The sequence below is a fragment of the Telmatherina bonti genome (genome assembly GCF_933228915.1).
Source record: "Telmatherina bonti genome assembly, chromosome: 3".
NCBI classification, from domain to species: domain Eukaryota; kingdom Metazoa; phylum Chordata; class Actinopteri; order Atheriniformes; family Telmatherinidae; genus Telmatherina; species Telmatherina bonti.
The window spans coordinates 25,845,483-25,860,245 of record NC_136621.1 but is presented as its reverse complement, the minus strand read 5'-3'; the positions used below and the strand labels follow the sequence as shown (position 1 = coordinate 25,860,245).

Genomic DNA, 14,763 nt, shown 5'->3' with positions numbered 1-14,763 from the left:
AGCGTATTAGCCTTATTATGTTTGAATTAGTCGTTGTGTGTGAGCGCTTACTATTATGAGGAAAATGAAGTAGATGAAGTTATAGAAGGAGTGTGCATCCATGACATAGTACATGATGTCTACCCAACCCTCTAAAGTAATTACCTGAATAAAAGTCAGCAAACCAAATAACATTAGCACAGTGGTCTGTTAAAATGTCATTACAAAGTGTTTTCCTGTAAACAAATTCCGCAGGTGCTTACCTGAAAAATGGCAATCCATGCATATCCAATATTATCAAAGTTAATAGCTCCTTTGTGAGGGTTTATTTCCCCAGCCCTACACTCGTTGTAATACTGAAACCAGTTCACACATGATACTGGCTTATCAACTCTAAATCCAGTCTCTGATTGGGCTTCCTCAGCGCCCAGGAAGCAGTAGGTCCTGCCTACACGGCGGCGAGGCACATCAGAGCAACGAAGCATCCCATTTTCTCTCTCTGTAGAGCAGATGAAAGGGTGGTCATCTGTGCCATCAGGCTGAAAGTAACCTTTCAGGAAGGTGATGTTATATCTCCTGTGAAAGAAGGCAAAAAGTGAACACCATTTTCAATTGAATTGAATTGATTTGAATTTAATTGAATTCTTATAACTTTTTCATATGACAGGTCTAAGTCAAAATGACACCATACAGTCTAACTTTGATTTAATTTTTGGGCTGTTAAAACATCCCATTAAATGTCCAAATTAACAAACTACTGCTCTGTTTGCAAGTACCTATATAAAAATGAAAACTGATTATTTTACTGTACATATGAGGGGGTATGTACAGTAGACATAAGTCACATATAGCTCAATTTTTATCAAATCAGCTTTGAGTAACAGCACAAAGAAATGAGCGAAGTACAGTTCTGTTATATACTACACAATAATTTTAAGAAATACAGGTCTTGATTTAAGGTGTTCATTTGTGTAAACATGGACTGGCCTTAAAAAACAAAAGCAAAGTGTCTGAAAGAAACTAAACTAAACCAAATTGATTTTCTGAGAGATAAATCATTTCATTGACCTTTTGTTTCCACTAAAGGTCTGTTTACGTGAAGAAATAGAACGATGGTATGAAACACAAAAGGGTGATGAAGGAGGAAACGAGGAAACAGAAAAAGAAATATGGATGAAGGCAAAAAAAAGGGAGGGAGGGTGCAGAGGAAGATAAGCTATCAATCAGTTGTGAAGCAGAAAGGGGTCACAATGGAGAACCGCTGCTTCGCTTCTTGTAAAGGAAGGACGTTTTGTTGCCTATGAAGAAGAAAATAAATGCTTCACTAAACATTAAATTGAAGGAAGGATTCATTTTTGAGTAAATAGGTAAAAACTACAGTAAAAATCATGAGTCAAAAGTTCAGTGTGATCATTTTTGTTCAATGCTAATGTTACAGCTTTAAGTGTCCTTAACACTTTTTGTTTATTTATTCATCTTTTATTTGAAAAACTGCCAAATTTTCAACAAGAATGTCATCTAGATTGGGACAGCAGGCCTAATCCCTGCTTTTTGACGCCCAGATCAGCGTTTTTGTAGGTGAATGTTTCTTGAAATAGTTTCGGAAAAGGCCCCAGCTACACATTGGGGCCATTTGGTGCAATTTCACCCTAAAGCACAAACAACTTATTTGATCGAGAGACTTTTTCCATAAGAAGATTTATTTTACTAGAAGATGTTTTGTACTTCTGCTGAAATTTGCCAGCAGCATTTTGACAAGTCATGGTGGATATGAATCCTGAAAATTCAGTCTGAAACGTTTCAGTGCAACCCACATCCCAAAGGTTCAGGGTAGCCTAAAAGGTACAACCCTCCGCTTTAGTAAAGTGTATCTCTCTTTTCATTCCAAGGTTCAATGTTAAGTTTTGTACTTTTGTTTTTTATAACAATGTCATTTTTTTTCTGCACATGAATCGTTCACGTGAAACAACGGCACAAGCACAACACTCCCTTTTACTTTACAGTATATGTGAAGAGAAGTAAGGTTAGGAGGTGAAAATGATGTTACCTGATGTTATGTGACCATGTCTGTGAACACGAGTGGGAACAGGAGTGAGAGTAATGATGTAACACCATTGGTTGGATGGTGATAGAGCATGAAGAAGCACAGCGAAACTGGTATTCTCCGTGAAAAACTGCCACTTAGAGTCATCCTCAGACTAACACTATAAATTCATTTAATACACTTAACTCCTTGATTTGTGCTCTCGGGTGCTTTGAAGGTACATTAGGGACAAAATTATACAGACAGAACTGATTAGTATTAAAAAAAAAAATAATAACGATCAGGTCATCTATGAAATTGATCTCCACCAGAAGGTAATCAGTTGTGAGCAGACCTTTGACACAAGATTGAGGGTAATAAGACAAATGCCATCCTTTTTTGTGACATTTGTCTGTTACTATAGTAACTCACGTCTTGACATCCTCTCCCATGAAACAGCGGTTCCTTAGTAGCCCTGCCCACAGCTGAACACCAACAATGCCGAAAATGAAGAAGACAAAGAAGCACAGCGCCAGCACGTTGCCCAGCATTGGAAGTGTGTCTAGCAGGAGAGTCACCAAGATACGCATACCTGTCAAAACACACAGTGTAAACACTAAAATTCTTAAACAAGTAAATATCTGCAAGTGAACATGTCAGTCAAAAGGAAAAAATAGCCCACACAGTTCAATTCTCCTTTTGATACGTAGAAACTGCAGCATTTAGATGCTAATAATTTCCCTCAAATCGACTCTGCACCTGGTGCTCTGGTTACTTCAAACACACCCTCAGATTTCACAAGAGCTCAGGTTGAGTTATGGCAAGGTTACAGGGTGTAGCAAAGAAAAACACAACGTTGGCTGGACAGCTTGTGCGCTGATCTTTTGAGAACAACAGCTGCATCACAATGATTTTCATGACTTTGCTCATTGTGTCCCAGCCTGTTTACACTTGGATTCATCTAAAGGGGAGCAGACATGTGGATTTTGTTTCTAGTTAAAGAAATTAAGTAGAGTTTACAATGTGGTCAGGGAGCACAAGGACAGTTGACACATTTTTCCTTGTCTTGACTGTGACTAATGAGGTTGCTGACTTTCAGCTGAGGGCATTTCCACATCAGATGAGTGGAGCAGTAATTGCAGCCACTTCTGTAAATTGTCCAATTAATAGGAGCTGAAAGTTGATAGGACAACTTCTTATAAACTTAGGTAGGCCTTGCACTGTCATTATATTTAATTATTTGTTCAGTCAGTGGCTTTTCTGAAATCTACAAACAAAAGCAGATTTCTGATTAATGTTTCTGCTTATGCTTTAGGTGCGGACTGAAGTCATCTCCTCTTCCTGCTTGTTTCTGGGCATTTTGTATTCACACTGAATATCAGCAGGTCAAACGCCTCATAAGCTAGACTGTACGCAGCTCAGTGACTTGTCAGCCCAAGAACATTATACAGTTTGAACATAAAAATCTCTTTAACTGCTTCATTAAATTTACTTCCAGTGTTTGACTAGCTGCCCCCACTCTAAAGCCAGGACCGTTCAGTATTAGTCTATATGCTAATTTACTAGATCATACTTCCAGACTAGAGCTCTGTTAGATTGTTTACTTGGATCTGTGATAAAATAAAGTGATTTTATTTCCTATAAGATGCTTTGTTTTAGCTTCCAAATCTTAATGTTTGATTGAAGGGCACTGATTGATCTAAAATTTTCATTTAATCTATGATTTTATTCTGATTTTTTTTTACTTATTATTGTCTTATATTTTTTATAACATCAGAAAGCCTCTTAATGTTTTATGCAAAGCACATTGAATCGTCTTGTGCATGAAAGGTGCCATACAACTAAACATACCTTGCTTTGCCTGAAAAAAAAAATCACAGTGCGAGGAGTTAGATGTGTGGCTCTATGTGGTGCATCGTAGAACCGACTTGTTGTGATTTATCATGGTCCTGAAGCAATGCATAAGGCTTAGAAATCTTGTCTGACTTTTATTATCATTGAAAAACGACACATCACATGATATTGAAACCATGCAGGAGTGAGGACATGTCAAGGTCTGCCGTTGCTCTTTGCCTTGGCTGGGAATCACCTCTGTGATGATGCAACTTGATTCATTATGGTTATCTCTGAAGTGGCAGTTTTAACCACACATTACAGTTTTTATTTCCAGCAGGAAAACTGTGAGAACTGTTTAGCTGAATAACTATTCCTGATTGTATAGAAGAAGTTTTTCCTTAAAGTGTCATTTGGACTGACTTCCATTTCACCTTTTTAGCTAAGTTTATTGATAGTATCTTCATGAAAGAAACAGAAAATTCAACACTCCTGAAAGATTAGCTGTTGTGAGCTCACACATGTTAATAAACTGCATCTAAATAAACAGTGGGATTACCTCAATAGAAATTTGTGCCTATAATGAAATTCACTTAAGCACAGCTCATTTTTTATTTGAAGTATGCCAAGTTTGCCATTACGCAGACATTTTGGAAATACATGCCGTGGGAAAGAGGTTAAGAAAACAAGAAAAAGCCTTGACTCTGAGAAGTTTCAGGCACTTCAGAACAGTGTTTCACTGAGAGCAATTTACACCTTTGATGAAGACTTTGGGTGGAGTACCTTTGCACACAGTTCACATGCATGAAAACTATGTAGCAAACAGTTTAATTTCCAGTTAATTGTCCTGGAATAAAAACACAACATACTGAAAAAAGACAAAGCAATCATTACATCACATCTGACTGAACTGTACGGGAGAAAAGAAAATGGGAAACTCACTGGGAACTCTGTTGATGGCTCGTAGTGGGCGGAGAACCCGAACAGTCCGAATAGCTGACAAGCTGACATTGTGTCCATCCAATGAGTACTCCAGCATTCTGCAGCAAGGGAAAACCACCAACATGTTTCTGACATCCTGATCAACCTGACCTTGGCAAACCCTGAGTGTCTGCTGGGAATGCATTCTCTGGGATACAAAGCCTTTTAGCTACCAATCGCTGAGGTCTGTGTCTCTTAGGGCCAAATGATGCGATTGTCATTCTATGAAGCTATCGCATACACGCGCACACACACACACACACCTACATTTGTACTTCTCAGCACACGCACACACACACACGCTTGACATTTAACTGGCATTAAACAAGTGTCTAAGCTTTACACAAAACACACACGTACACACTTGGCTCATATTTAATGTCAGATGAGGGTGCGCATGTGTGCATGTGAGCGTGAGTCTGTAAGGCACTCACCCCACAATAACAATGAAGAAGTCCAATCTGTTCCAAGTGTCGCCTAAGTAACCTTTCTGACCTATAACCCCAAGCGCCACCATCTTCACCAGCATTTCTCCAGCAAAAAAGACAAAGATCCCATCATCCAGAGCCTGTACACACACACACACACACACACACACACACACACACACACACACACACACACATAACCACACAGACATATGGGATTAGTAAACTTATGAGCTGGAATAAAAATGAGGCGAAAACTTTAAAGATGATACATTTGCACTGCTTAGTAAAATTAGTTTGTAATTTCAGATGGCTTAAGTGTGTGTGAACACAGTGATGTGCATTACCTGCAGGAAAAAAGGGGTGTGGCCACAAGGCTGGAACATCCCCAAAGTCACACAGTTCAGCAGAATAGCCAAAATGCTGACACGCTCAAACCATGTGACACACAGTTAAGGCTAAAACACTTTGACGGCATTTAAACAATAATCACAACAAAATGATAAAGAATTAGGGAAAAAAAACTGGCTTAGATGTTTCACTAGTAGCAGCCAATCATAATAAGCCAAGTAAATAAGGGAGGTGCTACTTGTTCTTCATTAACCTATAAAGACTTTAAGCACCATTTTCAAATGTGCAGATGAACTTTATATTTGCTTTTAATAAGTTAAGTTCCTCTCAGATGTATCCCCTTCTTTTGTTTTCCACTTCAGCATTTTGCCAAGACATCAGTAGAAAGAAATCGGAAACCCAATTTTAACAGTTTCGAAACCATATTATTTAAAACAGGTTTTGTGTGAATGGAGCTGACCAAGACCATGAGCATTCAAATCTAGTTAAATGAATAGCAGATGGGTGGAAAATAATAATAACAGTTAAAAGTGTTTCCAATAAATCCTTGTCATCACAAGACACCAGGTCAGTTTTAGTCCCACTTTTCTTCAGCTATAAACTAAAACATTTTAAAAAATATATTTGTTCTATTAGTGTTTTTATTTCTGTGCTGTCTAATCACAACTGTCCAAAGCCTTCATGAGGGGTATAAAGAGCTTTTGGACATTATGAAGGAAGTGCTTTGGCAATGTTTTTTTCATTATGATGACAACATGTAATTGATAAACTTAACATATTAGTGATTTATGTCAAACAAGAAAACACAAAGTTAAAGTCAATTTAAACTTTTTGTAAGTCTGTTTTGTTTGCTGTTAAGTCTTGTGCATGCATTATTTTTTTATTTTCTGCTTCACCGTCATCAGGAAAGACAGGCTCAAAACATTGAATCAAACTGGTGGTGGCTGACTTTGTGATGGAAACTTTTTATTACCAAAGTTTCCTTCATAATAAACACCAGCCTATGTGTAATAATAATAAAAAAATAAATGTAAAGTGTACATGTGGGTTTTTTACATGCACACCATTTGACTTTAAATGACTGAGAAAGCAAAAGCATATTTCAGATCATTAACATACACATCAAACTAATCCGCGACCCCTTCTGCCCTACGTGGACTCATCTGCATTTATTATCTTATCTTATCCAGTTTTTCATTTTGTCTGTCATCTTTCAGTCTCTAGTAGTCATGGTAATGTCTGGAGCTACTCAGGAGAAACCTGGGGGAAAAAATGTAGCTTACACACACAGAACAGTGGAGGGGTTAGACTTCATTTACAACCAACATCTTTGACATACATTTCTAAATGTTTAATATTTGCTGCTAAAAAACCCAAACCGCCACAATAACACAGGCAGAAAACTTTTTAAACCAGTTTAAGTGTGAACTTGATTGTATCATTTGTTTGAGCATCTATTTGCTTGCTAGCAGGCAAACTGGAGGACAGCATGGATTTGAAAGGAGATACAACAGGGTATAAAAGGGGGGAAAACATCTGAAGTAAAAAGTTAAACAAAACATTGTGCAAACTTTGACACATTCAACCACATGCATACACATCTGAGCGCCAACTGAATGGATGACAGGAATGTATTCAAAAGGCAAGGACGCATACATAACAAAGCCTTCCGCATGCACATGGACACACACACACCGCTGCATGTGTGCACACATACAGAGACTCCCCTTCCTGGACACTTTGCTCTCGAGAGGGCGGAAAAATTAATGAGAGTACAATCCTTTATCACCCTTGAGACAGAGAGTGAGTGAGAGAGAAACGGGAGAAAGAGGGAAAGAGCGAGGGTAATCCAGTGTCCTCCCTTTGCTACGGTTACCATGGGAACCCCCATCTCACCGTGGGAACTGACTTCTGAGTTACTCACAATCACAATCCGCTTGCATCCTGTCTGGACTGGAGCACAACGCAATTAATGTATGCACAACCTAAACAGACTAAAACAGACAAACAATGAAAGGGCATGTCCTGCAGATGCATCTTTCATGTCCTCACGGCTGATGAGGCTCCTGTTTATCTGGTTTCATTTGTATAAGTTACAGCAGCTTCAACACTTCTGTGCATCCATGAAACACACACTCAGACCAGCACAGAGAAATGCATGCATAGTTAAATGAGAGATGGGGCAGGGTCAAGGTGTTAGTGATGGATGAGATGAGAGTATTTCCACAGTTGGCACATCATTCAACATCAGCAAGGAAACACAAAGAGAACGTCCTTTCCTCTGTTTCACACTCTCCATTGCTTTTCCTTTATCTCCTCTCACACTCAACCTTTCTCTCCATCATCTCTCATTTTCCTCTCTTTGGCCCAATTATTTTTCTCTTTGCTTTGCTCCTCTTGCTGTCTCTCCCTTTTCCTTTATATAGCGCAGCATAATTTTCCATCTTCATTTCCGTATGACTTCTTGCATATCTCTCGCTTCTCCCTTTCGACTCTCGTGCACATGCAATCTCTTTTCTCCTCGGAACGCCTTTGCTCATCTATTTCTACCATCTCCATATAAGATCGCCCTTGGGTAGAGTTCCAGTCTATGTCATAAACCTGAGTCTCAGCCAACAGATAAAACACAACTACACTTAATAATTAACATCATTGGAGAGAATGAAGATGCAGAGAGACAGTCAGGGTGGATGAAGCGATAAAGGGGGAAAAAAAGAGTCAAGACAAGGGTTCAACCGAAGAGGTGAAGAAGAAATATTTAATGCTTAAGTTAAAGAAACCACAGCTAAAAGGGAGGGCTAAGACCCCGTCTTTTAAGTGTAAACAACAGCCACTGTTGCATGGCTTCCACGTCTTGTCTTCTCTCCTAATTGCATCATCCTCTCATCTTCAACCCCCCACTGCCCCCTTTCCCCATCTCCCCTCCTGGCTCTCCTCTCATACTCTTCCCTCTCTTGAACTCTCTCTCCTTGAGTGCCAACACAGGTAATAAAGGTCAGGCAGACATTATAAATCAAATCAGATCACATCACCCTGATCTTTCTGGCATCATCATCCACTCTTGGCTAGGATACACATGCTAAGGCCAGCATGTGGGAACATTTTCATGTGAAATGTTCATTAAGTTAAAAGGATCATCCACAGGGATAGAGAAGGCTGTGGATACACAGAAGGTTGTAAAATTTCCAATGTAGCACTGGTCTCACGAGGCACACTTTATAATAGATTACATGTTTTAACTGACAGTTTTATTTAACAGTTTTAAACCACCAAAGGAGCATATTATGTTCATTTTCCCTTTAATTATTATTCTCTGAAAGACATGCTTTGCAAGAGTAGTCTGATTCTACATAAGGCCTCTCAGCTCAACTTCTGTGTGAAACAACCTTTCTAAGCGTCTGCCTCTTTAAGCAAGTGTTTTTCAGCCTTTTTTGAGCCATGGTACACTTCTTTTTGCACTAAAAAATCACAAGGTGGACCAAAAACTAAAAATCTTTTTTTAAAAAAAAAGTCTAAAGTAATTATATATAAGTCCATCTTGTCAACGTGTCTTGAATAGAAATTAGATAAATACAAGAAAAAGACATTTTATGATGTTTCACTGTACTTTTCAGACCAATTAGGTGAAATTGAATAATTTCTAATGGCACACCTGATGATCTCTCACAGAACACCATGGTGCCACGGCACCGTGGCTGAAACACTGCTTCAAGCTTCACATTACTCACTTGAAGGTACAAGATCAAACAACAAACTTTACACCTAATATGTTGTATTAAAATCGTAAATCTTATTCAAATTTTATCTTAATTTGTGTGTTTGAACCCACACTCCAATCTGGAATAGGAGAGTAGATATCACAAACATCTGGAGCTGCTATAAATACAATGTGAGACCTCTGTTTGGTAGATGTTTTAGTTCATGACCTGTTTAGCCTGTGATCTGAGGGAATTTATGTCTTTAAGTCACAAGACATACAAATATTTTTCTTTATGCTTTTGTATAAGAAGTGTACAAATGGGACATGCAATAAAAGACTAATTGAACTACTTAAGGTAATTCAGCTAGTCAGTAATTTGCGGTATTCTGCTGTTGCAAATCAATGAGCATCTCCCAGGAGTCTTAGCTTGATGTGCGATGGATTACATTAAATTTCACTCAAGTAAACTGTTTCGCAAGAATGCATCCTTTCAATAAATATGATTTTATTGGAATAGTGTGCCTATAACAGTTCCACAATAAAGTAAATTGTGAATAGTTTTAATAGTTTTTAGTTTTACACTCAAAGTAATTGAATATTGATGAAAACAGCTTTCTAACCTTTTTGCATAGAATTATTCAAACTTGAAATTTTGATCATGTTTCTCTTTAATCCTTTAAACATTGAGTTATTTCTTCAGTGACCATAATGAATTTTATTAAAAATTTGTGGGAAAAAAAGCTGCCTAATGTATCTCCACCTCAAGGTTTGTGTTTCCCGAAAAGTAAAAGTTTGTTCTCTCAGTACTGCTTCTACTTTTGGCTGTTTTACTGCTGTCACTGTATTGTCAGGTCATTAGTTAAAAAAATATTGAATTTTTATATAATTGCACAAAGCAACAGAAAAATGCATGTTTTTTTGCTTTATTTTTCTTCATAGAAAGAGTTAATAAGATAAATCTTTGGACTTTCTGGTTACTTTTGGCTGTTTGACAAAAAGAAAAGCTCTTAAAATCCATTTTTTATTTTCAGCTCATTAACAATACGCTAAGTGTGTTGATGGAAAGTATTTTCATTAATAAGACCCCTTGGATAAAACAAAAGTATCTTTTATGTGCTTTTTGTATATTTTTCATAGGGTTCACTTTGTTGATGGTAGTGTGGGTTGACGGATTCATCATCCTATTTACTCTCCTTTAAAAGCAGTCATTAGCACAGATATCAACAGATATTAGGAGCCTCCTAAAAAATAATACCAGTGATGTTTTATGGTGTCAGAAGCAGCTTCAAATTTGTGGCATCATGATTACCAAAATTGATTGAGCTCTGTTTGGTTACAGCTAAAAAACCATGTTGCATGCAATGTCCTGTCACAATATGCCCTGATGACTGTAAAAAATCTTTAAAGGATGTACATGGTAGATCCAGTCATGCAGCATTAATTGGCAATCTGTGATGCTACACAAACAATAACACAAAAGATCAAATGATCATGCCGTTGCTCAACACACCAATTCCACTGCTAGTTTTATCATTTTCTAAGTTTATTTTTGCTTTGTTTTGTTTACCGTTGTTATTGTTTGTGCAACTTGGACTGTAAAAAGTGTTAGAGGCATGTATATATTATTATTATTATATCCTTGATTCTTGTTTCCTCCCTAACGTGTTTTAACATCAATCATTTAACTGTAGTGCATTGAAAGTGTACATTAGAATAAAAATAATTTATCCTCATAGATATCAATCTAAATAAATCTAAAACCAAATATAGGATATACATTGGTAAAACTCAAATGACAGCAAATCAATCCCTTGGCTTATGTCCCAGTAAAACTAGTTTAGCAATGTGCTGGTGTGATGGAGGTTATCCAACCATGCAAAGTGAGTCAATGTTGTTCATTGAGAAGAATAATGTACTACTACCATTTTATCTTCAAATGATATTTAATTTTTCACTATTTTTTAATAAATGTTAAGACTTTACTCTCAGAAATTCTCTTTTGGTGACTTTTAGTTAATTAGACGGCTATTCTTTAACTTTATATTAACATATTATTTTATAAGAACTTTAATATCTTCAAATATTTCATCTGTCGATCTGATTAATGAAGGCAAGCTTGTTTCTCACATTAACTTTGCAACCCCCATCAACACAAAGCAAATGCAAATTGACAACCTTATAAAATAGGAAATAATTTATGAAGTATCAATAAAGAAAAACAATACAATTTCTAACCTCCCTTTATAGGGTAACTTGCCAGAAAGTGGTAGGACATGTGGCTTTATTGGGAGAGAACTGTGGACTACTGCTCACTAGTCTGATGCTTGTCCCCTCATCGCCACTTTGGCATCCAAACACACAGACTTGATTAAACATAACCTAGTTAAAGTCTTCCATATGCAGTGTGTGTGTCTGTGTGTGTGTGTGAAGATATAATAGTGGGCCAAGTCAAGTTGTCAAGTCCACTGGCTCCACCCCTTATTGGTGTGACAGTTGGTAACCATGGAAACACTTGCCAGAATTAATTGGCTGAAATGATCCTGACAGCTCATCCTACTTTGAATAAGATGTCTTCACACACACACCTATACACATACACACAACTCAACCATTTTAAGATGTACAGTTTAGGAAAGGTAAAAAGAAAGCGGATAAACTGGAAACAAGGGACTGATACAGAGAAGAGGGATTTAGAAAATGAGAAGCATAATTTGTACAGCAAAATAAAAATAAAAAGGCAGCCCAAAAAGGTACTTGTAAAAGAGTGACAGAGTCAGCTTTTCTTATCTTTAAACAAAAGGAAAGGTCTGAATGTTTCATGCACTGCTGAATAACTTATGCCCTGTATATGTGACGTATATCTGCATATGTGTGAACGTACTTGCCCACAAATTATGTGCATCTATATGTAATTGTCTTGCATTACATTAAAGGAGCAGGGTGCATGCCACATGAAAAGCTCAGCAAGAACATTGCCCCATACTTAAAGTATAGTTGACATCTCCTTCCCAAAAGAAGACATGAAATGGTGAAAAAGAAAAAAAAAAGGAGCTTAGATGGAGGACGAAAAGTTGTTATATAATACCAACAGCTAGTCTTCTTGTTATTTGGTTAGATGTAGGGTAACCAAATACAGAGTGTTGTAAACAATACACAAAGCAACATTATTGGTTTTTTGTAGAGGGATGAAAATGAAGTGAGGAGGCTGGTAATTAATTTACAATATTATCTGAGCTGGTAAAAGTAGAATAAAAAAATCAGAATAGAGGGAGCGGTTACCTTAGGAAAAATGGGACTTTGAGTTCTTGAGGACAGCCCACCCCCCTAGTGTGCTTGCATTAATGTCCCTGTCGAACAATGTCCAGCCACATTACTTCCCCTGCAGATCACTCACAGTAAAGCGAAAACAAGCCACTCACAGGCAGTAAAAGGGTGGGCAGAGAAATATGTTCAGGATGCATGAACATAAAACGATTTACTTGCCAGTAACTGTGTTGCATGGACACAGAAACAAATAGAAAGACAGACAGACAAAGTCACATGAAAACAGGACTGCAAGCGGAAGTAACCAGGTCGTTGGGGCAGAGCTACCCTGTTGCCAAGCAACCAGGTGATTCCTCTAAAAAGCCTCTCCTGGGGAGATTCCCTCGTTTGTGTACGGGCATTTACTAGCTTGTGAGTCTGCATGCTGGCTTGCCTCTGCAAATGTGTGTATGTAAGTTAGTGCTGACACAGTGAGCCTACAATGATCTAGGATGTGACCATGGTAACAGCCCATCATCCTACAGAGAAGCAAGGTTGAGGGCATTTGTACTTGTTTTCTTATTTTCCTTTTGGTGTACACTTTATTTATTCAGCAATTATGTATTTATATTTTATAGAGTACACAGAGTGCTGACTGGCAAATACCCACAGACGTGACAAGTGTATAACCACACACAAACATACACACACACACATATACAGTGGCAAGCTCATATAGAGTCACAAGCTGTGGAAAATATTCAATTTTGAGAGCATCAACAAATCCCTGAGGTGTTGCTGATGCTTATACACGCTTCAGAGTATTCATAGCTGCTCACAGACTTTACAACACCGATAACCACACCTACACACACTCACACCTTCACGTCTACAGCAGAACTGGGAAGAAGCTGAGGCAGGGAAAGAGAGTCGGTGAGGAGAATGGGATGTGAGACAATGAAGACAGACGCAGAGCCAGGTTTGCGAGGTGACATGAGTCTTCTACTATTTTTTTGTAACTCCTTCTACCATATAAATAGAGGCAAGTAACAATGCAACTGACAGGCAGCTGTAACCCTGGAGATTCATTAGGGCTTGTCACTATGGAAACCTCCAATCAGGAAAAAATGTTAGCCATGTTTTCCTACAGCTAATGGGTCCAAGGAAATACCTGAGCTCCTCAGAACACAAATAAACACACATTCTCATACGCGTACACGGACGCATATCGACACACACATAGACAAAGACATGCACAGTGCTGACCTTTGTCCCACCTTTCTTGTGTTTAAAGAGCATATAAACATCTAGACGCATGTTGCCTTGTATGTACAACAGCGCTGAGAAAGTACAGAGTAGAAACACAGACAATGTGTCTCTCATATTATAAACAGAGAAAAACTTTTTGCACAGTCACACACATGTTCACAGCGCTTCAGGTGTGTAACTAGCAGTGAAGGATATGGGTGGCAGACAGCTCGAAGGCACCAGGAGCGGGGAGGGCTGGTTTGGGTCAGAGCCAAAAGAACCACTGGCGCTAGGGAGGGATATGGCAGCTCTTCCTTTACCTCCTCTTCCCCTTCTTCCTCTTCCAACTCTTTGTGCTCCCACTCCTCTCTTTCAACTGACACATGTACCTTCTCCCCCTCTTCCTCCTCATCCTCTCCCTCCTTAGTTAGTCCTCCGTGCTGCTCATGCAGTTCGGGCTCCTGGATCCCCGTCATGGCCGTGCTGGGAACAGCCTGAACCTAAAAAGCAGTGCAGGGGCAGCTTGTTCAGGGCACAGCCACTCATGAATGGTTATATGTTTAACCATGTGTGTTTCTACTGTTTCTCCCCTGCAGCTCCCAACAAACTGGAGCTGTGCTGACTGTTTAGCCTGTCCCCAGGCAAAGAAGCACAGTAACAAACCTACCTTTGTCTTTTTCTTTTTTTTTTCACAACCAGCCAGCAATCGTGTGTACAAAATTTAACTTCACGAAAATATAAACACAGTGAATAAATAAAAATGGGAATAGGCGCAGACAGGGCAACAGGAAGCACTTAAACCTCTTGATAATAATCCTACAGCTGTACTATTCTGTGATGACAACTGGCCATTAGGCTTGATGCTTCTAATCCAGACTGGGTTTAAACAATTTGTACATACAAAGATAAAATGCCTTAGACAACTGCTGGTGTTGTGTAATGATCTGGCCAGTTATTTAATTTATTTTTCTTTTATT

The 14,763-nt window shown here is 38.4% G+C and overlaps 1 protein-coding gene across 1 annotated transcript in view; it reads right to left on the bottom strand.

The window, feature by feature from the left end:
- Positions 1 to 14,763, bottom strand: part of LOC306774413 (voltage-dependent T-type calcium channel subunit alpha-1H-like) — a gene marked incomplete at its 3' end in the record, with an annotated part of 51,094 nt that overhangs the window by 34,712 nt on the left and 1,619 nt on the right. The window contains exons 2-8 of the mRNA XM_079264437.1: positions 14,003 to 14,286; positions 5,592 to 5,685; positions 5,251 to 5,384; positions 4,778 to 4,875; positions 2,435 to 2,594; positions 243 to 555; positions 52 to 144 (exon numbers count right to left, since the gene is read on the bottom strand). Of these exons, the coding sequence (XP_079120563.1) occupies positions 52 to 144; positions 243 to 555; positions 2,435 to 2,594; positions 4,778 to 4,875; positions 5,251 to 5,384; positions 5,592 to 5,685; positions 14,003 to 14,262 (1,152 nt within the window). The 5' untranslated portion in view covers positions 14,263 to 14,286. The remainder of the gene's footprint in view (positions 1 to 51; positions 145 to 242; positions 556 to 2,434; positions 2,595 to 4,777; positions 4,876 to 5,250; positions 5,385 to 5,591; positions 5,686 to 14,002; positions 14,287 to 14,763) is intronic.